The sequence below is a fragment of the Trichosurus vulpecula genome, chromosome 5, assembly GCF_011100635.1.
Source record: "Trichosurus vulpecula isolate mTriVul1 chromosome 5, mTriVul1.pri, whole genome shotgun sequence".
NCBI lineage: Eukaryota > Metazoa > Chordata > Mammalia > Diprotodontia > Phalangeridae > Trichosurus > Trichosurus vulpecula.
The window spans coordinates 150,651,227-150,678,042 of record NC_050577.1 but is presented as its reverse complement, the minus strand read 5'-3'; the positions used below and the strand labels follow the sequence as shown (position 1 = coordinate 150,678,042).

General features: G+C 36.2%; 1 protein-coding gene across 1 annotated transcript in view; it reads right to left on the bottom strand.

Annotated features, from left to right (window-relative positions):
- Nucleotides 1-26,160, bottom strand: part of SLC26A5 (solute carrier family 26 member 5) — a 69,777-nt gene extending 43,617 nt beyond the window's left edge. Inside the window, exons 1-4 of the mRNA XM_036759982.1 lie at nt 26,091-26,160; nt 23,447-23,588; nt 5,830-6,035; nt 2,308-2,447 (exon numbers count right to left, since the gene is read on the bottom strand). Coding sequence (XP_036615877.1) covers nt 2,308-2,447; nt 5,830-6,002 — 313 coding nt within the window. The 5' untranslated portion in view covers nt 6,003-6,035; nt 23,447-23,588; nt 26,091-26,160. The remainder of the gene's footprint in view (nt 1-2,307; nt 2,448-5,829; nt 6,036-23,446; nt 23,589-26,090) is intronic.
- Nucleotides 26,161-26,816: the final 656 nt, after the last annotated feature.

Genomic DNA, 26,816 nt, shown 5'->3' with positions numbered 1-26,816 from the left:
AGATGAGGAAACTGAAACCTAGAGAGGTTAAGCAACTTATCACACAGGTGTTAAGTAGCAGTCAGAATTAGAAGTCAGGTTCTCTGACTCCAGGTTCAGTGTTCTTTGTACTGCATAACAATCTCCCTTAGCCGTCATAGTAGCTGCTGTTTCCTCCTCCTCTTCCTCATCCTCCTCCTTTTCCTTCTATTACATTGAGACTTTTATTCTACTTTTTGAAGGAACACCTCATTTTTCTTGATAATTTAGAGAATGGAGAATCATTCCTCAAGTCCACCCACCTTCTCTTCTTAGAAAGAATTACTTGGCTAAAGCAGAAAGGCAACCGTTGCACATACTATGTAGGTCATCAAATAATTATACTGCTCTCCACACTTTCTAGAGCCTCAGTCTTTTGTCATTCTTTCCTGTAGCTCTTGGGTCTAATTCTTTTGTAGAAATAGTCTGGTGAGGTGTTTCAACTCTGGAATTCTCTCCATTCTCACCTCCATTAGTATCCTCTTACCCTATTAGTATCTTGATAGACACACCCTACTTTTCATCTCTAGTCTTACTAACTTCTTTTCCCTTCTTGTTAGATTTTTCTGTTATTCTTGCAACTGCAATCCTCAAGTCCTCTCGAATTTCACTCTTTCCTTTTCACATTCCAAAAGTGTACAGACCTCCTTCTTTACAATTCCTTCTCCTGATCTTATTGTCACTGAACTACTGAGATTATTTTATTAAATGGATGATAATTTAGTTTCATTCTTGAAATCTTGAAAACATTTTTCTATTCACTGGTAATTCAGCTACATTTTTTATTTGCTTGTTAAATACTTCAAACTAGAACAACATTTTCTTCATAGTATATCTGATTTTGCATCAGAGAGTTGGAAAAAATGCCTCAAAGACCTCTAAAAGGTACATCCCTGTGTATAGGAACAGGTATCTGTTGACTGAATGACTTGGTGTAGCTCTGGATAAGACCTGGGTCCAACTTGTCAAGTTTTATAGCTATGGAATCAATATTACCTTATACCATTTCCCCATTTCCTACTATCTTGGGACTTTGTGAGGATTAGTTTTTTTTAAAAATAAAATATCTTATCTTCACATATATCAGCAGTTACATGTATTCAAATATATGAACAAGAACAAAAGAAAGAAAACACAAAACAAAATCCAAAAGTGATTGTAAATGACTGCATATAACCATACACTTCTATTTCTTGCCAGCTGTTAAAAGGAATAAAAGATGTATATTAACTTTGTCAGGGCCATCCTATGTATTTGACATAAATTTTGTTACTGTTAGTATTCTCTTTACATAGCTGTAATTAGTATTATCTTTATACAGCTGTAGTTAACAGTCTTTATATAGTTGTAGTTAAAATATGTATTTTCTTTTAAATAAGATTGTTTTTTTAACCTCCCATGACTTCATAGATGTATAGAGTCTTCAGTGAGGAAGCTCCTTCTAACAATGTAGATATGTGACTATTTTCAAGTTATGATCTTATAAAGAGAAGCTTTTGTGACTTGACCAGGGTCACAAAGTCAATGTATGCATGCATGCACTTATACACATATGTGTGAGTGCATATATATACATCTGTATATATGCATACATACAACATGCATGTGTATATATACATATATACTTATCTGTCTATGCATAAGGTATATGCTGAGGTAATAGGCAACACGTTCTGCCAACTTCCTCGGCAGGTGTTAAAGCCCTTATTTTCTCAGAAAGCATGCTACTGAAAACTCAGAAAACAAAGTTCTCACTGCCAAGGTCATTTGCATCATCAAATTGTTAACCATCAGAAATGGATATGGTTTTATCAATGGAAACAACACAAAATAAGCTATATTACCATCTGCCATGGCATGGAACCCTAAGGACCATATGGGCCTTTCTATCTGATTTGCAGTTGAACTATCCCATATGTGTTGTCTCCCCTTATTAGACTCTGAATTAACTGAAAGTGGAGGCCACCTTCCTTTTTTATTTGTATTCCCAACACAAAGTCCAGTATTTTGTGCATATTAAGTATTTGGTAAGTGCCTTTTCATTCATTCATTTCTGATTCTGAGGTTGCCTCCTCTACTATGCCATGTTCCATCTTCGTTGTTCTTTTTTCAGAGTGATTTTCAAAAAAATTTTTAGGGGTAGTTAAAAAAGTTATGAGTTTGATATAAAATATGGTTTATATATGAGTACAAGTTCTAACAGAACATACAAAAATAAGGAAGTCACGTATTTTAAAATCAGGCAGTTATTTGAGATAGTAGAATAAACATGGATTGTGTTTTACTAACCTTGAGGAAGATGTAACACCCCTGTACTTATACCTGAGACAAAGTCCCCAAATACATATTCCCTTGGTTTATAAGCTGGCAACCATTTACATATGGGCAAGAACATATAGATAATATTCCTTATTTTCTTAGGAGTACAGCTGGAAAAGACAGGGAGACAAAAGACAAATTAGTGATATATAACTTAGTAAAATTCATAGCAACAGACTTTCCTGCCCTGTAATTATTCTATTATAATAAAGTAGTCACAAAATTTGTGCTCTGGATAACATTCCCATCCTTAACAACTTAGAGAACTGAAAGATTTGTGTTTTAGAACCATTTTCTTTATGAGGGAAGCTGAGTTAGTGCTATGATCAATGATTTGTAGCTGACTGAAAAAAAAGTAGAGGTTTTATTCAGAAGCCAATGAGAAATACCACAAGAGAAACCTGGTAAACTAAACTCAAGACTTGAGTGAGCTAAGCTGAAGACAGACAGGATGCATATTTTTCCACTCAGGAGGAAAGGTAGAAAAGGATGTCAAAGACAGTTTGGTGACATGAGATGAGGACACAAGACTAAGAGAGGTTGGCTAAGGTGTAAGAGCAGGAAACCTAATCTATTGTCCTAAGTAGAATGCATCCTAGGTGAATTTCTCAAGTAGGTTGCTCTGTTTAAGTCAAGATTGCAATTGGTCCTAAAAGGAATCAAGCAAAAGAATGTGTAAGGACCAGTGTACATCTGTCACCACCACCATAAGACTTAAAATCCATGTACCATTTTGTTGATGTGTCAATATTATTGTTACATAGAAAAGGCATGACATTTTGATTGTTCTGTGAATTGTGTTTTGTACAGTGTGCCCTCTAGTGGTTAACTGTATCTAGTAATTGAATAAAGGGTACTCTGGAAAAAACCACTAACCTAGAATCCTAGATCTCTGAGTTGTAAAGGAACTCAAGAGATCATCTGATCTAGGACAGGAGAATATTTATTATCTCCATATTACAAACGAGATAACTAAGAAGCACCGAGGTAAAATGGCTTATCCAAAATCATACAGTTAATGAGTCTGAGCATTTCCAACTTTTTTTTTTGTTGCTATATTTGTAACTAGCCAATGTATATTTTTAGCTGTTTCTCTTTCATGTTTTGAATACCTTGTATCTGACCCTATAATTACTGTGATTATGAAGGGTCAGAAATGTCTAAAAACTGCAAGCTTTTAGTTCACTATTTTTCTCTTTTTTCTCTATGTTCCATTATAATTCATATTCATTGTACAAATAATATTTTATATCATTCCCATCATCATATTTATTTCATCAAAACTTTTTGAAACATCACTCCCAGAACCCAAGTCTCCCATCTCCTAGTACAGTGCTACTTTTAATATAACCTGCTGCCTATCACTTCACTTGAATTTGTGAATTTAATTGAACAGAAACATGAAAAGTATAAATCATATGTGTTCCTATTTCTCTTCTTATTTTGGTGGTGTTTGTCTATTTTATGAAAGTTTAAAAGGATGCTAAATACTGTCACTAATAGGATTGACTATATTTATTACAAATACAAAATCTACATAATCTTCTTATACATCCTTTTCCATTTCTTTAAAGAAGTTAGAAAGTATTAGAACAGAATACCTCCTTTAGAATTCTTTATTTACTGCTATTAATGAAATGTTCCTATGTAAAAGAAAAACAATTAAAATTATATTTCTTGCCACCCACACCCACACCTACACTAACAGAAACAAGTCTCCAGTACTAATTTTTGAGGTAATGAGGGATCTGATGGGCCCTGGAGATGCAGGACCACTAAAACAGCAAGAAAATAGAATGACAGCTAACTTTTCTGAGTCCTGTCTTTTACTTCCCAACAACAGGTCTTTTTAGCATGAAGATTAGTTAGTAGTTATCCCATTGGAACCAATTTGGGCCTTGAGAAACTGGGATTTTGACTAATAAGGTGTCAGTAAAAGACTGGAATTTATTATTATGTTGGCAATGAACCATTTCTTTTTGCTTGTTTATTTTCCTCGGTATTGTGTGGGTTTATTTTTGCAATAATGTACCAACAGGTACTGTTAAGGAAAGTCTTAGAGCTAATAGAAACACTCCAGGGAATCTGAATCTTACCTGATCAACTCATTCCTACTTTCTAATAGCAAATATATATCTGTAATCGAGATGTAAACGTTGATTATCAATCAAACTAGGAGGTGATACAATCACATTTTGTAGTATATTGTAAATAGTCTTTTCAGGACAAAATTTGATAAAAAGGATGTTAGTATCTCTAGGCTTGTTACTGCCTAGGCAAAGTGCTTCCCAAAATGAGAGGTCCTTTTATTCTGGGGTTCTTTGATAAAACCTAAGGATGCTACCAAAGGGTGAAAAAGTTAGGGAAAGGATGGGAAAACATGCTTAGCAGGGAAATTCTAGGGAGAAAGGGAGCAGATGTGGGTAGTTACTTTGACAGTTGGAAAGTACAGAGCCAGGTGTTCACAAACTCATACACATAGGCAAGATGTAGTAAGCATTTGATAAACAGTCATATTCAAGATGATTATTAAGCTCTGCCTTTGACATATAATGGCTGTGGGACTTAATCTTTCAGTGCTCTAGGCAACTTTCTAAGAGTATAATTTGCAAGAAAAGATGCTGACCTAAACTGGTAGAGAAAATTTCCTCAACTGGAAATTCCCTATACCAATGAAATCATATCACTTGTCACTCAGACATTCAGTAAACATTTACTAAGAGCCTACTATGTCCTAGGTACTCTGGTAAGCTTTGAGAATACAAAAGAGGCAAAAGATAGTCCTTGCCCTCAATGTGCTCACAATTTGATGGAGGGACAAGAAAATGAATATGTAGCAACAAGCTATATAGGGGATAGGTAGGAAAAAATTGAGAAAGAAGGCACTAGAATTAAGATGGTTTGGGAGAGACTTCCTGTAGAAGTTGGGACAGCCAGAGAAGCCTATAGGCAGAGATGAGGAAGGAGAGCATTCCCGGAATGAGAGACAGCTAGAGAAAATACTCAGAGCCAAGAGAGAGAGTATCTAATTTGTGATGCAACAAGGAGGCGAATGTCACTGGATTGAAGAATACATGGTGGGAAGTAAGGTGTAAGAAGACTGGAAAGGCAGGAGGGGGCTAAGGGCCTCAAATGCCATTATCTTTATTCAAGATGACATCTGCTAAAAGGAGTCACTTGTAACTCTTCTCAACTTCAGTGTCCTCAACTGTACAATGATGGGGTTGGACTAGATCACCTCCAAAATCTCTTCAAGATCACAATCCATGTTCTTATGTTTCTATATGCCATTATTTACATGCCCATACATCCAACACTAACAGGAATGGTACAAATGGCTTTCTGAATTATAAGTGTCCACCATTCATTTGTCTTTATTTCAACAAACAGAACTTCTCTAGACTACTGGTCTTATATCTCACAAAGGCTTATTACAGACTACACAAAATACCTTGACACTTTTTTCCTATACCCAATGTACAAACATACTACCTTAAAGCCCGTTTTATCTTATCTCCAATAGGGTCAGAAACTTTGTCCTTCTTGTGCAGCTTCCCATGTAGGGCTGGATAGCTATAGATGGGCCGCTCCACTGAATACGTTTGGGTTGCTACGAGAATTTCATTTTCTTGTGTGTGATCCATAGTATCCTGGAAGTTATTCATTGTTAGTAGTAGACAAGCGTAGCTTGAATGTCACTGGGAAGGGAAAAAAGAGAGGTAATTTAGATGATTGTGTGTGTGCAAACATAGATATTTCTGCTTCATCTTCCTAAAGCATTCAAGAGGAGGTAATTCCACTACCCCTCTTGGCAACCTGTTCCAGTGTTTCACAGGTTTTTTGTTTGTTCAGGGAGCTTTTCAGTAACTTTATTTCACACCTCTCCCAATTGTCTACCTCTTTGATGACGTGAAAAACCATTGGTTAGCATCTTCTTTATTAGTACTCTTCACATCTTGAAGACCTCACCCAACAGCTCATTTCTTTTAGACTAAATGACCCAATTTATTATTATTGTTTCTAATGATAATTAAATCATTTTGGGCTTTTTCAGAGTCATAATAATTATGGTGGAAAGTACAAATATTTTAATAACACATTTCACATAACATGAATTTTCTCTGTACAAGAAACTTTTCTTGTTTCATTCTTTATACTTATCTAAATAACTAGCTATATACACTTCTTATTTTCCTCCAAATTTTCTTTTATTAGGAGCTTGACAGACAACAAACATGAACTTTTCCATATGTAAAGAACTGAATAGAGGATTGTATATAAAAGAATGAATCTCTCTTACCAATAAATGGTATCTTTAAAAGTATGTTAAATTTGACATGGTAGCACCAACACTGCACTGCCTGGACTTTCTTCTGCATATTTTTAAAATGTTTCATTTCTTTTTTTGTATCGTTATCACTACCCTCCCTTGATTCTCCCTTCAAATAATAACATTTCTCTCTTGTAACAAATAAGTATAAAAAGATTTATACATTGGTTGTCTACGAAAATTTTTCATAGTGTACCTAGAATCCATCATTTCTCTGCCAAGAGTTGAGAACCATCTTCCTTCCTTCCTTATTTTTTATTCATTCATTCCTTCTTCCCTCCTTTCTGGATTGCTTACTACATTAATAAGAGATCTGAAGTCTTTCAAAGTTGTTTTCCCTCCCTTCTGGATTGCTTACTACATTAATAAGAGATCTGAAGTCTTTCAAAGTTGTTTTCTTTTATAGTGCTGTAGTCATTGTATGCATTGTTTTCCTGGTTTTGATCATTTCACTCTGTATCAGTTTACACAAGTTTTTTCAAGTTTCTCTGAACACATCTCTTCTGTCATTTCTTATGGCAAAATAACAATCCATTATTTATATACCTTAATTTGTCCAGCCATTCCCTAATCGATGGACACTTGCTTTGTCTCCAGTTGTTTGATACCACAAAGCGCTGCTATCACTATTTTTGTATATACGGATCCTTTCCCACTTTGATCTCTCTGGGGTATATGCATATTGGTGTTATCACTGGATAAAAGGGTATGTACAGTTTAGCGACTTTTTTCAGTATGGTTCTAAGTTGCTTTTTAGAATAATTGGGCCAAGCCATAGCTCAACCAAGAGTACATTACCATGTCTGTCCTTCCACAGTTCCTCCAACAATTATCACTTTCTCTTTTGGTCTTTCTTGCCAACCGGGTAGGTATGAGGTGGAACCTCAGAATTGTTTTAATTTTTACTTCCATTATTAGTGACTTGGAGCATTTTTACATGATTGTTGAGACATTTCTTCTTTTGAGAACTCACTATTCATATTCTTTGACCATTTATTAATTGGAGAATGACTTTTGTTTTTATATATTTGTATCAATCTCCCCAATTTATTTTTAATGTTTCATTATAAATCCTATTTTCCATTCCCTTGTTTTGTCAATTTTCCCTTTCTCTTTTTTTCTGCAGCCTTAAAGTAAACTGGGTATTTGGGTAAGAGCTAGTGCATAACACGTACCATATGCCAGAAATTGTGCTAAATACTTTACAAATATTATTTCATTTTATCCTCACAACAATCCTGGGAAGTAGGTACTATCATTATCCCCATTTTAGAGGTGGGGAAACTGAGGCAAGTTAAGTGACTTGCCCTGGGTCACACAGCTAGCTTCTGAGGCCAGTTTTGAATTCAGGCCTTCCTGAGTCCAGGTCTGTTGCTCTGTCATATGTCATACATACTGATATATGCTTATGTGTATGATTCAGTCTCGACTACTTTGGACTACCATTGAACTACCATGATCTCAAGATCTTCTTCCTATCCACCCCCTCCACCTTTATAGTTATATTTGTCTTTAGCCAATGTGTATTTTTAGTTTGTTTTTCCTTTATGTTTTCCCACCTGATGTATGAAATTACAGATTATAATTTTGATGCTGAAGGCTCATTTATCTAAATTGTTGATTTTATTTTGAATACTACTTCTTTCTTCCAAGATAACTACACCTGACCTAAACCAATTTGGGCACTGGGAGAATTTGGTTCATTATTCAAATATTTTAATCAGTCACATGGATTGTGAAATTATATTTATATTGGGTCCCAATTTACTTTTCAGTAATAAGCGAGGTGAAGATATTCAGACCACAGGCAATCTACTTCATATAGTACTTCTGCAACAACCTAAATGGATCCTGGATGACTTTCTTCTGAATCTATTTTTCTATCCCCATTTCCTTTACTTGTCTAAATAGGAATGATTCTATAATGCTATATAATGTTAAAAAGCATGCAAATAATGTAAAGTTCTACACCAGAAGTCCAAAGAAAACCCATGGAATGAGGCTATAGTACCAATGAGGCTATGATACCCGTTTAATTCAGTTAAACACTTTGACAAGTATTTGTTGAGCATCTGATTTGTGTAAGGCACTATGCTGGCACTGAGAACACAAAGATGAAACATGACATAGCCTTGCCCTCAAGGAGTTTATGGTTTACTACAGGGATGCAAGAAATACACAAATACATATAATACAAAATAGAATAGAAGAGGGAGAAAGTCAGTAAGTTTACAAGCATTTATTATCTTTTTAAAATAATTTTTTTTAGATTTCTTTTTTTAAACATTCATTTTAAAGTTTTCAGCTCCATATTCTTTCTTTTTCCCCACTTCCTCCTCCACTCATTGAGAAGGCAAGAATTGCAACACCCATTATACATGGGAAATCATGAAAAACATTTCCAAATTAACTATTCAACAAGCATTTAGAAAATGAAAAAAAAAGAGTGTCAGACTGTACTAGGAAAATTTCTGGAAAGAGAGAACACTTTTAGCTGGAGGAAGGCTTCATGGAAGAGACTATCTTTGAGCTGAGCTCAAAGCTGAGCTCTTCCTTGAAGGAAGAGAAAGATTTCAAACAGCAGAGATCTGTGGGGAGTCCATTATCACCAGGGGAGACAGCCTGTATGACTGCAGAAAGATGCAAGGGATAGCATGCTATAGAAGATCAGAGAACCAGTTTGGCTAAAGGATATTGTCTGTGAAAGGGAATAATGTGACATAAGGCTGAAAAAGTAGATTGGAGTCAGACTTCCAAGGGTCTTAAGCACCAGGCTAGGAAGTTTGTATTTTATCTTAGAGGTAATGTGGAGTCATTTGGATTTTTGAGTGGGGAAGTGCATTAAGAAGACTATTTTTGGCAGCTGTGTGAAGAGAAGAAGAAACGAGAGGCAGAGAGCAGGCTTGACAAATAGCTCAGGAATAGGTGATAAAGCCCTGAACTAGCATGCTTGCAACATGAGCAAAGATGAAACAGATTCAAGAAATATTATAGAGATAGAGTTGACAGTACTTGACTACAAATTAGATAAAGGGGCAATGAAGAAGGAAGAAGCAAAGGTGGTCCTAGGGTTTTGAACATGAATTACTGTGAAAATGAAATAGGGAAGAAGTTATAGGGGAGATAGGACGATGATTATAAGTTAGTCTTGGGCATTCTGACTTTGAGGTGCCTGTGGGACACCAATATTGATATGTTCAGAAGGCAGTTAGAAAAGCAGAACTAGGTCTATTAATATAACATTTTAAAGAATAAATATATATATCCTCCACTAAAGTACTCTCTGGATGCTTCATGAGGTGGCCTTGGGTTCTTGAAAGCCATATGTAGTTTTTTGAGATTCCGTCTAAAGATCTCTAGTGAAGGAGTATGGTTGCCTCTGCAGTTGATTTTTTGAACCCAAGAACAGTTTGTAACTGTCCCTGTTACATTTCATCTTATTTGATGACTAACCCCCCTAAACCTTTTCGGATCTTAGCTCTATTATACAACATGTTACCTATACCTTCCAGTTTCACCTGGAAATCCGATAGGTACACCATCATTACCTTCAAATAAATCATTGATAACATTTTTGAGAAGCTTAGGGCCAAGAAGAGATCTCTATGTTGTTCCATTAGAGACCTACCTCCAAGTTGAAATGACCCATTACTAACAGCTTAGGGTCGACTCAACAAGTTCCAGATCTATTTAAATTTTACTATCTGGCTCACATGCCTCCACCTTGTCTACCAGGATGACATGAGGGATTTCATTTAATACTCCAAAATGTGAATTTCATAATGCTTAATTTATCTTTGCCATTCTCTTCATCTATTAGTCTCTCCTTATTCTTTATTCTCACTATCCTCCACCCAGCTGTTAAAGTGATTTTATTAAATCAAAGGCCTCATAAAGCTACACTTCTCACCCTGATCTTCTCAATAACTTAATAAATTCCAATGACTCTCTATTATCGCTAGATCAGATATAAGTTCTTCTGTCTGGCACTTAAAACTTTTCACACTTTCACCTTATCATATACTGCCCCCCCATATTCTATGGTCCAGCCGGCTCCTTGATTTTGTACTGACTGACCCCATGCCTATGATGTATGTCCTCCGTACTCTCACCAATTAGAAGCCCTAGTTTCCTTCAGGATTCTGCCCAAGTGCCACCTTCTGCACGAGATCTTGCCTGCATCCCTAACTACTAGCAACTTTCTCCTCAAGGTTATGTTGTATTTGTATTGGATGTGTTTGTATGTAACTATGTTTTCACAATGTTTTCCCCAATACAATATAACTTTATCAAAGGCAGTAACTGTTTCATTTTTTTTTGTCTTTGTATCCTCAGTGCCCAGAACAGTGAAATATAGTAGGCACTTAAAACTTATTGATTGAGTGATAGTCTAGTAACCCTCCCCACTCCCATCCAAGTGAGATGAGAGTGGCCTGTCCATGGTTCCTGGTGCTTCCTCTCCAAAATGCTTACAAATCATCCCTTTAATAAGAATGAATTCATATTTCCCCCTCCCTATATCATCTGCACCCCTAAGTTCTCCAGTTTCTTTATCCAGACTTCATAATCCCTAAAAAAGCTGCCCAGCTTGCTTCTGCCAGTGTCACTTGCCCCCATATTGATCTATGATGAAACATCTAATCTGTCTCCAGATTATAGAATATCATTGTTCCATTTTTCAGACAGGTCCAACTCTCCATGATCCCGAATGGGGTTTTCTTGGCAACGATAATGGAGTGATTTATCATTTCCTTCTCCAGTGGATTCAGACAAACAGAGGTTTTCGACACACTGCTAGTGAGTGTCTGAGGCTGGATTTGAGATTCTAGTCTTCCTGATTCCAGGCCTAGCGCTCTATCCATTGAGCCGCCCAGATGCCTCAGATTCTACAGCAGTGGAGGGCAAACTATGACCTGCAGGACTAATCCAGCCCTCTTCCAGTTTTTGTACAATCTTCAAGCTAGGAATGATTTTTACATTTTAAAAAGAAAGTTTTATTGTATTTAAAAATGCAAAAACAATTCTTAGCTCTGTATATCAGGTAGCAGGATTTGGCTCTCAGGCCATAGTTTTCTGATCCCCCTCCCAAACATAACCCCTCCTCACTGCCCCCCCCCCAAAAAAAAACATTTACTGCACTTAAGGAAGTTAAAACCTAATTGGGAAGATAGGAAAATGCTTAAGAAAATACAAGACTTACATTTGGAAAGAATCATGTGAGCAAGCAAAAATTATATAAAGTTACGTAAAAATTTAAATGAGAGATTATGAGTTTACTCAAGGAGGACTTCTTGGAGCAACTGAACTCTGAGCAGCATTTTGAAAGACATGAGATAAATGAATTGATAAAGACGAAGGGGAAGTATGTTCTAAATGAGGACAATGCTATATGTAGAGATATGGAGGAAAAGGTAAGGAATAAGGAATAAGCTGGAGTATTTGAGGAATAATGAGAATGGTAAATTAGGTGGGGGAGGGCAGTTGACAAACGGGCCTTGAAGCTCAAAAAGTATGTATCTCAGTTTAATATGAAAGGCATTAGGATGCTATTATCAGTTTTTAATTCTGAACTCTTGCTTTGCAGGGAGTTGATGAACAATCAATGAGGAGAGTTCTGTGAGAGGGAGAGAATAAGTAGCAGCTGGGTGGCAAAGACTGATTTCTTGACAATGCAAAATTTATACACATTTTTATGTGTAGGGCTTGATTAAGGGGAACACACCAGAGCTTGCAGCATAACATTGGGGGGGGGGTCAAATCAATCAATTGACAAGCATTTGTTAAGTGCCTACTATGTGCCAGGCACTATACTATACACTCAGGATACAAATTCAAGACCAAAACAATCTCTGTTCTCAAGAGAGAATAATAGAGAGACAACAACATATATGCGGAGATACAGAATAAATAGAAAGAGAATCAACACACATAAACACAAAGTAGTTAAATACAGAGTAGTTGGGAGGGAGAAGGCTGGTGGTAGGGGGTGGGATACTTCAGCTAAGTTGGTATTTGAGCTCAAACAGAATTGGATAACAACAACAATAATAATAAGTGACATTTGCATAGTCCTTTAAAGTTTGCAAAATGCTTGACCTACATTCTCTCATTTGATCTTCAGACTGACTCTGAGGTTGGACTATAAGTCTCATTCCCTCATTTTGCAGATGAGAAAACTTGGGTTAAGTGACTTGTCTGTGGTCACCAAGCTAATAAATGCTAGAGGCGGGATTTGAACCCAGGCCTCTAATGATTCCAAGTGTAGCACACTTTCCACTTCATTAAGCAGAAAAGAAAGAGGAAGAACTGAATTCAGTCTTGAATTAACACAGAGGCTCTATCTAGGTCTAAATAAGGTAAAGCCTCAGATGAACTCAGACCACAAACTTTTTCTTGCCTCCCAGTTAAGCTAAAAGAAAGGGTTAAAATCTGTACTATCAATAGATACAGAGAGGGCTATGGAACTAGTGTCTTTTGTAGCATTAGGGTACTATGTATATCGGTTGAAAGATTTTTTTTTCCTTTCCCTTCTGTGATCTGTCAACTGGGATAAGGTAATGATTGGTACTGAGGAGGAGGACAGACAGAAAAAAGAGAGAGAAGTGAAATGTTCTTTAATTTTCATGCTCAACAACAGTGATTTAATAATTAAACACCAAAGACTATCAGTACCCTGTTATCAACTAGGCTGGGTGGCAAAGTAGTTAAGGAACTTGAGGTATTGAATGACTGTTATCTAACTCATCACAGGCCTTCAGGGGGCTGACTGCAATTATACACCACCGTGATGGTTAAAAAAATAACTCAGAAGAGATTTTGACTTTTGTGAGATAGTCAAATTTCTAGTCTGATTCAGATATAACATCAAGACACACCCAACATCAGTACAAAATATTTTCATCACTAAATATTTTGGGGAAGAAGTGAAAAGGTCCTAGCAGTTTTAACTAGCTAGATGGTACAGAGGATAGAGTACTGGGCCTGAATTCAGGAAAACCTGAGCTCAAATCTGACCCCAGACACTTCTGTTTACCTCAGTTTCTCCATCTATAAAATAGGGATAATAACAGCACCTACCTCCCAGGGTTCCTGTGAGGATCAAATGAAATAATAATTGTAAAGCACTTAGCACAATGCCTGGCACATAGTGAGCACTATGTAAATGTTAGCTATTACTACTACTACTACTACTACTACTACTACTACTACTACTACTACTACTTCTACTACTTCTGCTGCTGCTGCTGCTGCTACTGCTGCTTAAAAGGAGACAGCTTAAAAAGTTTTTCATACTAAAGAAGACACGAATCATGGAAACTTAGAGCTAGAAGGCTCCATAAAGATCATCTCCAGGCATGGGGAACCTGTGGGCTTGAGGCTATATGTGGCCCTCTAGGTCCTCAAGTGCAGTCCTTTGACTCCAAACTTCAAAAGCACCTGAGGACCTAGAAGGCCTCATGTGGCCTCAAGGCCATAGGTTTCCCACCCCTGATGTCCAACTCCTCTTATTTTACCAATGAAAAAAACAAGGCCCAAAAATTCTCACTTGTGTACCTGTATTTGTGGCTCAATCAATAAAGAAGTTTGCATTATAAGGATATTTGGGAAAATATATTCTATTGAATATGTGCAGTGGATAGAGTGCCAGACCTTGAGTCAGAAAGACTCATCTTCCTGAGTTCAAATCTGGCCTCAGACATTTACTAGTTGTGTGACCCTGGACAAGTCACTTAACCCTGTTTCCCTCAGTTTCCTTATCTGTAAAATGACCTGGAGAAGGAAATGGCAAAAACCACTTCAGTGTCTTTGCCAAGAAAACCCCAAATGGGGTCATGGAGAGTTGGACTCAACTGAAATGACTGAACAACAAAATCCTATTAAAGGTAGCACCCAAGTACATAATTTTGAAATCATCCTTGACTCTCTCCTCACCCTTACTCTCCATATCCAATCACTTGCTAAGTCTTTTTGACTCTACTGCCACATTATCTCTTATATCCATCCCTTAGTCTGTCCAATCTCAGAGCTTCTACTCTGTATCAATACCTCAGTATCATTCTCCTGGAATGTTCAAACAACCTCCTAACTCATCTCTTTGCTTCCAGCCTCTTTTTCCTTCCACTTACCCTCCATACAGCTGCCAAATTATTCTTCCCTTATAAGACAGAGGACAACTACATTACTCCCTTACTCAAACCTCCAGGAGTTTTCTATCGCATGAAGGGAATAGCCTGGCATTTAAATCTTTCCATAATAGAACTCTAACACATCTTTTTCAGACTTCTTTTGTATTACTCCTCTTTATATATACTTTTACACCCAAGTTGACCTACATTTGATATTTGACATTCCTAGCTCCATTCCTGGAACAAAGTTACTTCTTGCCTTTGTCTCTTAACCACCCTCATTTCTTTCAAAGCTCAGTGCATGTTCAAAGTCTTGTGGAATCTATTCCTTTGGGAACTGAAACTGCTCTTTCCCCAAAACACTTCATCTTATTTTACTTGTGCAAATATTGCTCCCACTTAGTGGAATTAAAGCTTCCTGAGGCCAGGAATAGTTTTATTTTTGACTTTATATTCCTAGAGCACATGGTAGGAGATTAATAAATGCTTACTGAATTGAAAAATATTACCAACATTTAGTAAGGTAAAAAATTGACACAAAGATCGACAATTGTCATTAGGTCACACATCAAGTTAAAGCAAAGATAAAACAAATCCTGGTGTGGTTTTTAAGTTTGCATTTTAAACAAACATTTTAGAAGGACAGATAGCAGAAAACTAGCATTCATCTATATCCAAAGCAGTACTATTTTGTCAGTATCAAAGAACAAAAGAACGGTGCTAAACTTTTACTTAACAGTGCATATACCAGTTTATTTTGAGAACAGAACTTTTTACAGATTTTGCATGTATGATTTAAGTTGGCAATAATGTTCCAAGATGAAACTATTGAAATGAAAACTAGCAAAAATTCTCCAAATATATGTCAAGTTTCTCATCCAAAATATATTTTAGGAGTCAGTGAAAGAGTTATTTGTATATTAAAATTGTCATGAAAAGTGCTCCACATTTTGAACTTAAAAATCAAAAAAGAGGTAACGTCAGGAGTTGGAAGAAGCATTCAATTAAGAGTTAGAAGACTTATTCTAAGCTATAACTATAACTTTGGTTAAATTGCTTAACTTCTATGAGCCTCAGATTCCTCATCTGTAGAAAAAAAGGGTTGTACTTCAGCAGTTTTTAAAGTATGGTCTGGGGAAGGACCCTTTCAAAGAGTCCTCAAGGTCAAAGTTATTTGCATAACAATACTAAGATAGTTTAATTTCTAATACAGGAAATGTCAATACATGCATCTATATAAACGAATCCTCTTTGGGGTCTTTAATAATTTTTAAGATTATAAAGGGGTCCTGAGAACAAAAAGTTTGAGAACTATTGGACAAGATGATTTAGAAGATTTTTTTGAAGTTTAAATTTTTATGACCTGTTTTTGATATAAAACTTATCTGGTTTACCAATTGCCATAGTTATGGCCTCTGATCCAAGAGAACAGAATCCAGTTAACTACTAATTCCCAAACCTTGAAATGCCAGACAGCAAAGGTCAGAAAGGCAAATCTAGATTAGTACATTCCCTTCTTCAATACTTCAAAAGACCTATGGTTTTACTGGAGTGGATATTCCTTTGGCTGATATGGATCCAATTTTTCCATGCCTTAGTAGATAGTACAATACATGAGATTTTGTGGCAGAAAAAATTCATTACCAGGTAGCCAAGTTTCTGATAATTAGGCTCTTCAGTTAGGTAGGCTGATCTGAGCTATCAACAGATATTCTCTTGCCAGATTCATACTGTAAGAGTGAGCTTACAAAAAAAAGAAGAGCCTTTAAAAAATCAGGGCCAACTCCATGCTGTAATGAGATAATGGGGTAGGATCAATTCTGAGTATTTTATATTTTTTGTAACTCACACATTGCATATTAACCTTTAATTTCTACAACTGGGAAAACATTTAAAATGGAAGAATCTCCCACATTGGGAGTCCACTCCCATACTGGGAGTATTTTTTTTTTGATTGTTCCCAGTTTAGGTATCAAGACAATAGTTGTTGTTACAAAAAGAATTTGGCAGGATCCCCTCTTTTTCCATTTTAGGAAACAGTTTACGTAATATTGGAATTAATTGTTCTTTGAATATTTGTTAGAAATTAATTTGTTAATTCATCTAGTCCTAGGCTTCCCCCCCTTTTTTAGTTCATCTACGGCTTGTTCAATTTTTGAGTCTGGTATTGAGTTAAATTCTCAATTTCTTGTTCTCTAAATCTGAGTATTTTATATTTTTGTAAATATTCATCTATTTCATGTAAGTTGTTGGTTTTAGTGGCTTATATTATACTGGAGTCTCACACAATGAAGAATTCATGGAACCTTTATTTCTTATACTTTAGTTTAATATTGGTCACAAACACAAGTGAATACTTCTAATGGCTGGATGCTAAAATGCTAACAAAGGGGGAATAGCAGACAAATATAGCTATTATATGGTAAATTTCTTTTGATTGGATCTTTGATTTTATCATATAGAGATCTTCCTCAACCAATGAAGAATTATAATTGTTCTACAAATTACAGTCTTAAGGAATTTCTTGGGGAGCTTTAGAGGTTTAATGACTTGTCCATGTATGGGTCAGACCATATACGGGTCAGAGATGAAACCTGAAATCAGATTTGATTCAAGAACTGGCTCTCTTCCTATTAGACCATGTTGCCTCTCATAGTTCCCATGTTACTATGTATAGGAATGTACATGCAGGTGTTCAAGCTGCTTGTTGGAATGAATTCAAATTTAATTTTTATCTGTAATTGGGGAATAAAAAACACAGTTTTGGATAACAAAAAGATGAAAGTGGCAGGAGAGTGAGGAGGGAAAATTTTTTTGTGGTACAGAGTATTTTTTCATTGTGTCTGAAATCAAAATACCTAAACCTGGTCCTGTAGATGTTTTAGGGTATTAGAGGGGGGATAGATTAAAAAGGAGAGTTGGATGCTTACCCTACCTCTCTTTCTCATTTTTTTTATCTTAACCTCATTTCTCCCATCCCTTTGCCCAAGAATCCAGATGTCACAGATCCAAGAGTCTGCAATGACCATGCCATTCTGCTTTACCTTCTTGGTTTGTGTTTCCTCTTCCCAACCCTCTAAAGTAAAGATTCTTAATCTTTTTAGGGTTATATACCCCTGTTGGCAGTCTGGTAAAGTCTATGGATCCCTTCTCAGAACACTCAGAATAACTGCTTTTAAACAATTGAAAGAAATGCTAAATTTTGGTTAGAGGTGAGTGAAAATAAAAATGTAAACTCTCCCATCCAAGTTCACAGATGCTTGAAATATATCCACTAAACACTTCCATCTAAAATATGTTGATTATGCTGTCACTCCAGTGTCAGGCAATCCAAAATCTCATAAGCTCAGAGTTTCTGGTAACTCAGGTCCTTCTGCACCGAAGATACCTAGTTTGGGGTTAAGGTAACAGAGTGGTAAAAGCTGCTTAATGATTCCTCCATCCCCCACTCCCCTCCCAGTAGTAGTGATGGTCACAAGGTAAGGAAGGAACCACAGGAGATGACTGGTGAAATGGGAACACATAAGCTGAATCTAGAAAATTTCAGAATTGGGGAATGATAAAGAAAAGATAGGAAGTTAGAAGGCAAGAGTATGGCAGCCATTGGGATGAAAAATCTAATACCACTGCTTTTTAATGTACATTTATGTGATTGGGTTTTAAGAGATGATGGTGATTAAATGTAAAGTTCAATCAAGGAAAACTATACTAATACGAGAGAACTAAAAGTGAGAAAATAAGAAATAGTTTGGTTTTAACTGTGGAAAGGTAACAATAATTACTGTAATTTTTGTGAAATGTTTACCATTTTTCTCTAATTTTCATGAAGCACAAAGATTCTCTATCATTAGAGGTCAAATAAACTTTTGTTTTAAGTTTTGCCATCATAGTTTGCTGTCCTTACACAGAACTACGTAACTATCAATTCTGGTGTCTAGAGGAAGTACCGCAAAATGATATTAGGTCAAGCAGCATGAAAATTACCTTTTAAAGATAAATTCAATCTTTTAAGGCACAACCTCAGGGAGAGGTCTTGGGATACAAGATACTGCAAAGCTGTTTCTGGAGACATTATGGCTAGCTACTCTGGGATGAAAGGCAGATGATCATGAATAGTCATAGGTGGGTGGGAGGGGAATTAGGTCATCTATTAGCTATTTGTTTTAACTAATCATAGCTAACTAGGCACTAAGCTTAGTTGCTTCTATCTGCCAAAGGAATATAATTATTCACAGCACCCTTGAACAAGCCTCCACTGCCCTTCCTAGTTATGGCACTTCTCAAAGATTGTGGGTGTTTGCTTATTCAGACTGGTTGCTTGTTTATATATATATATATATATATATATATATATATATATATATATATATATATATATATATATATATACATATACACACACATGCAGAAGGAACATAATTGGCTAGGAAAAGTTTCATGGGACTTGCAGGATTTGAATTAATTTTGGATGGCTAGGCTTTTCACCTTGGAAGGAAGATAAAGGCAGAGGAGGGAGTAAATATGGGGTGTAGACAGGATCAGGGGAGAGACTAGCCTGACAAAAGCAGAAGGCACATATTGAGGAATAATAGGAAATACTATTTCGGGGAGGCCTTGAAAGTCAGACAGAAGAGTTGATATTTGATACTATAGGTTCTAATTTTTGATTATATCCTCAAGCCTCACCTACCAGGTACCCAAAGATCAAAGTAACTGGGGCACTGAAAAATTATTCAAGTTTATTAGATGCATTCAATCTCTTCATGTACTATTCTAGTACTATAATGCTGTCTTTAAAAGCTGCACCATCTATTTTCTATCTAGGAATATTTCAGAGATCCTCAGTACTCAGCTTCCATAGCTCCATAGCCTTAGAAGGGTATATATATCCCAATAATTCAGATTTGTGTTCCACTTTAGTGGTTTATCATCTAAAAAATAAAATATCTTTAGAGTCAGGCTATGCAGGGAAAGACAGCATAGCTTAGTGGATAGAATACTGGTCCTAGAGTCAGGAAGACCTGATTTTGAATGCTGCCTCAGATACTAGTTATAATCCTGAGCAAGTCACTTAATCTCTCTGCCTCAGTCATCTGTAAAATAGGGGTAATAATAGAATTGTTGTGAGGATCAAATGAGATAATGCATATAAAGTATTGTGCAATTTTATAGTGTGGCTATTATGATTATTACTCACTTGCTTCTAACAGATGCAGTTGGCCTAAAGGAGGAAATCGATAAAGATAGGAGCTAAATATGCCATTTCATTGGCATAGCCAGCATCTTTTCTGCAACACATAGTCTTATGATAGTTGCATAGAGCAACTCTTAGCTGCTTCTACCTGACAAAGGAATAAAAGGTTGTCAGCACCCTGGGGTAAAACCTCAGCTGCCCTCCCTAGATATGGCTCTTCTCATAGGTTATGGTTGTCTGCTCATTCAGAAGACTCACTTTTTCAGATGGAAAAAAAGAAAAAAACAGAGGGAGCATGACTTGTCCAGGGTCACATGGCCAGTATATGAATTTGAAGAATTTGAAGCTAGATCTTCCTGGCTCCAGGACCTCCTGAGGTCATCTCTCTATTCACTATGCCACACTGAATTTTATTATGAAAGAGAAAAGCAAGATGTGCAAAGGGGATATATCCTGGGATGGTTTCATGTGGATGCAAATGGGTAAGAGTAGGGGACATAGGTCAGCTAAAATAGTAATCATTTAGTAACACAGGGAAGTTAAGATGCTGAAGAAACCACAAGGATGTACATTTACAGACAAAGATTTACAGCCTGGATGTCTGGCTGGAAAAATCAGAGATAAGAGGAGGTGCTATATGCTATAGGCAAGAGGGATAAACTAAACCTATGATTTCATTGATACAGAGAATTCCTGGGTGAGAATACTCCCTCTAGTAAAGGAGACTGACACCCCTTGTCTTCATCCATTAGATTGTAAACTCCTTAAGGGGCAGGGGCTGTCTTTTTATTCTAGAGCTTAGAACCGTGCTTGGCACATAGTAGGCACTTAATTAATGTTTGTAGGATTGGATTAAGAGAGCTCCCTGAAACATTAAGAAGCTAAGTGACTTGCCCAGGTTCATATAGACAGTAAGAGTCAGAGGAAGGACTTGAACCCAAGTTTCTCCTTTGAGACCAGCTCTCTATCCACAATACCGTATTTCCTCTCAATACAGGTAATAGAGTGTGATTTTCCCATTGTAGCTTGTGAAGATTAAGTTAGATTCCACTAATTTGTAACCTAGTCATATGTTATAGAAAGTTGGCTTTGTGTGATCTTGGGTAATTCACTTAGTCTCTAGGTGCTCCAAGTAATTCAGATTATAAATTGCAGGGAAAGTTCTGACATGCACTGGGAAATGGAGCTCTCAAAACTAATGAAATGGCATGGAAAGGCAACTAGACTGCTGGATTTGGAGTCAGGAAGATGAGTTTAAATCCTACCTCAGAAACGTCCTAGCTGTGTGAATATTATTAGTATAATTATGAAATAATAGGACCAGTCCATATTCCTATCATTAATAATAAGTTGTATGGCATATGCTGGTGTTAGCTTTTTAGGGTATAAGAGAGGGGAGTTTTACATGTACTCAGGAGTTGCTCTTGCTCTCTAGAAGACTAAGGAGTGAGGTGCAAATGTGAATTATTATCTATATGCTATGTATCCAAGGGAAATCTCTGGGCAATGATGAACCAGGAGTGTCACCAAAGTAGAATGAGTTAATAGAAGGTAATCACTGGCAGGCAGCAGGTTTACAATTTAATGAAGGCCTGGAGGGTGAATTTACCTCCTGGTGGGCAAATTCTCTTTAAACAGTCTTGGAGAGGGCAATTATTCATGGCATCCAGGCTATAACTTATCGAAGACCTCTAACAGCAGGTTGAAGATCCTCTATTCTTAGAGCAACCCAACTCCTAAAACTCAGGTCATGACTGAAGAAGGGCATCTGTTCTTTTGTTCTCTACCTCCTCTCACCTTTACCCTAAGCCTTCTTTTGTTTATATCTTCTAATCTGTGTTAATATGCATATACACATATACTTAGTACTTTGCTTTGCATGGATGACTTGGGAAATGGAGGAAAGTAGGAAACAGATGAACACAAATGAACCAATATGTGAAATCTTTAAGTGTTGAGTGATAATTTTGCAAAGTGTGAATACCTACAACAGATACAAAGTGATGAATAGAGTATGCAGATCCAAGCAGCAGATTAAATAGACAATGTCCTCTTTTTTCCTACCTTGTTTCTGGTAATCCAATAGTCTACAACTGTTGATAAGGTGTGAGGATCATTTTTTATCTCATATTGAATGAGGAAGCTCACATTTCAGCAGTCATTTTCACCTCACTTGCTTATTCCCCCACCCCCACAACTCATAGTCTACATGGAGAAAATTTCAAAAGGCTGTTAAACACTGGCTTGTGTAACAGAGAGAGGTAATAGTCTTCTAGTTGTCTGGAATGCGTGGGCTATACCTAAACTGGTCAGTCAGTGAGCCAGTATTTACTGGATTCTAAATACTCTGCTAGGTATTGTGGGACAAGTCAAAAGGTAGGATGCTGCATCTTTCCAGAGAACCAGATGAGGGATACAATGGAGAATTTGCCTTCACCTCTTTGAATCCTATTAAGGGAATGGGCAATGCTATGAATACTTAAGTATAAGTGAATACCCTAAACCTAATAGACAAGGCTGTTTAGTATGTGGATTATTTAGGACTTCTGAGTTAAAAGCTGAGTTAAATCTATTTTCAATAGATATAGTATCTTAAAGTCCCTGATGGCCAGATGGAATTCTCAACAATGTGACTTCGGCTTTTATGGAGGTTAATCTGTTTCTAGCCTTGGAAATGTTTTTTTTTTGTGTTAAATAATCCACTAGAAGAGTTACAATTGATGTGAGGGAGCGAGAAAAGTGTTGATTTTTATTCATTTTTGCAATCAATAAATTTCAAGAAAGCAGGAGAATTTGGGAGGCAGTGTAAAAAATTCAAATACCTAAGGTTAAAAGTTATATTGTTCTTGCATGTGTTCATTGTATTTGATCTAAATTACTCCTTAGGAAATCTGGCTTCATTTTATATTTACATATATATACACACATATACATGTATATGTATATAAACAGTATAGTATATGATATATAATGTAATTATATATCATATACATAATTATATATAATTCATGTGAGATTCTGGCTTTATCATCATCAAGAGTTGTGACATATCCAGTGGCTTCTGGTACCATGCTGGGCACTGCAAAAAGAAAATGCCACAGACCTGATCTCTGCTCTCTAGATTATATCAATGACATTCTAGGATTGGTGGTCTATGTTATCAGACAGGGCTGCTGGTTCCTGTGACTGGCCAGCCCGCCATCTGCCTCATAAGAACAAAGGACATTCAAGATTCACTCTCCCCAAGGACCAGTTAAATCATGCCCTGATCCAAATGAAGGAAAGTGAGAAGATGCTGAGTTGGTTATGTCATTCTCTTTGATATTTCTTTTCTTAAAAAATAAAAAAATGAGTACAGTGTTTAGTTCATGTTTTTGGATATTTTAGGTTCTTCTTTAATGCAGACAAGATCTAATACAATGATGATATGGCCTAAAGAAAATATTATTTACTGTTTACCCAAATCAGAAGAAAAAATGCTGGAAGCTGGAGTGCAGGCTTCCCAATGGTGGAATCCAGTGTGACTCAGCGCTGCTTAAAGGGTCTGAAGTGGCTCTTCAGTTTAGACAGCTCAATAAGAGGCTCTACCCTCTTCTGTCCTCTGTGAAGGATGAACAAACATGTCAAATTAGAGCTTTGTTCTGTTACAGAAGCCATTGATAGAACCTGAAGACGTGCCATATATCAATCCTACCCATTCATCACTACATCATAGCAAAAACCTGGGCTTGGAGCCAGGAGGGCCCCACATTCAAATCCTGTCTCACATACTTACTAGATATGTGATCTTAGGCAAATCTCATCTTCTCTCAGCCTCAATTTCCTCTCCCATGAAAGGAAGACAATAAATATATATTGCTTCCTCACAACAAGATTGTTGTGAGGACCAAATGAGGTAAGGAGTGCTAAACACTTTAAACTATTAAAGCATAGTAGCCAGCCCATGGTAATTGCTTAATAAAGTCTTCTCACTATACAAACTTCAGTTATTACTACCTAAGTATTTTACTTCTTCTGTTAATCTGGGCAATTTACATTTTTGTAAACATTCATTTATTTCACTAAGATTGTCAAACTTATTGGCATACAACTGGGCAAAATAATTCCTAATTATTGTTTTAATTTCCTCTTCATTGGAGGTGAATTCATACTGGTAATTTGGTTTTCTTTCTCTTTTTTAAATCAAATTAACCAAAGGTTTATCAATTTGACTGGCTTTTTTCATAAAACCAACTCAGTTTTATTTATTAGTTCAATAGTTTTCTTGATTTCAATTTTATTAATCTCTCCTTTGGTTTTTAGTATTTCTAATTTGGTATTTAATTGTGGATTTTCAATTTGTTCTTTTTCTAGTTTTTGCAGTTGCATGCCCAATTCATTGTTCAGTTATTATTATCATCACATATATTGTGAAGACATATGGAGTACAATAAAATGTCACCCTTGTCCCACATATACATGCAGCCTTTCTCAACTTATGCTATAGTTCACAGAATAGGAAGTCTCCCCAAGATACCAGTTAAATCAAATATATACAACTTTTTTTTTAAAGAAAAGGCTTATGTATCTGGTTTAATTCTATAGATTCACAATTTTGAGTTTACTAGCCTATAGAATATTTGCTAGTCTTTCAGATATTTAACAGTGTTAATACTTCAAAAGATTTGATGACAATGAGGAACTGAAGGGTTTCGGATTACAGTTTCAGCATTTTAAAAAAATCCATCACTTCTTGCCTTGATAGAGATAAAACCATAGGATCATAGATTTAGAATTGGGAAGGACCTTGAGGTAATCTGGTCCAACTCTTTCATTGTACAGACCAGGAAACTGAGGCCTAGAGAGGTTAAGTGACTTGACCAAGATATATAGTAGCAGAGTAGGGATTTGAACCTAGGTCCTTGGCCTCGAAATCCAGTGTTCTTTCCATTTGAGCACACTATGAGAAAAAAGAAAGAGAGTTCATGTACTGCTGGTGGATCTGTAAACTAGTCTAGCCTTCTGGAAAGCAATTTAGAAGCATTTCCCCAAAGCTATTAAACTATGAATACCCTTTGACCCACAGATACCACTATTAGGTCTATTCCCCAAAGAGATGAAAGAAAAAGGAAAAGGACTCATGTACAAGAATATTTATAACATCACTTTCTGGGGTTGCCAAATATTGGGATATAAGGAATGTTTATTAGTTGGGCAACTGCTAAACAAGTCATGGTGGATGAATGTGATAGAATACTATTGTGCTGCAGGAAATAGTAAAGGATGATTTCTGAGAAACCTAGGATAATGCAAAGCCAAGTGAACAGATCCAGGAGAACATTTTATACGATGACAATAATATTGTAAAAATAAATAATTTAAAAAGACAGGAACTGTCAACACAATGACTAACCACAACACACACACATTTTGGACATAACTAGTCTGGGAATTTGTTTTGCTTGACTACACATTTTTGTTAAAGGTTTCTGGTTTTTTTTTCTTTCTTTTTTTCTCAACGTAGGAAAAGGGAGGTGGGAAGGAAAGAATGTGGTCATGAAAATGAAAAAAAATTGAATTTTAAAAAAATTGAGTGGAGACGGAGTCAGAATGTAGAAGCCAAAACATGATCCTGAGGAATTTAAGATGGAAATACATGTCTTTCTTCTTTTCTTATGAATCTTTGTCTCTCATGAACTAATCTTGATACACTTAAAGGATCATTTACTAAAAAGACCAAATAACTTCATAGTATTCATCAAACATGTATGTAAACTATTCGCAAGCAACACACTTTATTGAGGGAATAATTACTAAATTTTTGAATTATCCAGGTCCTTTATTTCACTTCAGTTTTTTTCCTGCTACCCATCCTTCAGCCAGCTTATGGCTCAGTTGTACTTGCACTGAAGTGTGAGAAGGAGGAGGGAAAGGATGTAAAAGTAAAATCTTTAACTGATACATGAAAAGACTGATGGTGGAAACCATTAAACCATTCTGTAAAAGATAGGGTTAGGATAAAATAGGATGTTAAAATCACTGAGGACTGACTTTATCCATGCTGAAATACAAGGTTGATATAAAAGGTCATCAAGAACTGATAAAACAAAGGGAAAAAAATCACCTCTGTCCCATTTTCCATTAGTTTAGTTTCTCCTTATTAACTCAGAGATGATGCAACTTCAGTATTAGGCATAAAGTCCAATATTTTTCTTAATTTTTTTTCTTTGAAACCTATAAAATAAATATCAAGATTTTCAAAGCCCGGGGCAGGGGATACTTGCAAAGTATCTTGAGATGAGTAAAAATACATGGCACTTAGGATGGTATTAAATACTGAATTATTTGATTTTTAATTAAATACAATACACAGAAAGTATTAGCAAGTCAGTTCACAGCTAGAATTACAATTATTTTCTAAATCAGGGAATCATCCACTGAGGCCTCTCAGCATGCATGAAGAGCCACACTTAGTATTTCACCTGGTTTCGTTTTAGTGTTGTTCATAAATAAATGAGGAACATGAAACTCTGTGTAGTTTCAGAGTAGTTAGTTCCAGGGGGAAAAAAACCCCAACACAAGTCAGGCTTCAGGTGTTAATAAGCAGAATGCTTTCCAGAAAAGCACTTAGGAGATCTGTTGGTAGCAACCCTACCTGTTAATTCTTTACCCTAAGTTTGTTTCTAATGCAAATTAGTGAGGATTTTTTTCCCCAAGGAAGTCCTCAGATATAAATCTACATTGCAGTAATTAGAAAGAGTGCTTAGTGTGAACAAGTAGGACAGGGAAGTGAGAAAGCTTGAATCTTTTTACAAATTTTATTTTACAAAGTTTTATCCCATCTCAGCCT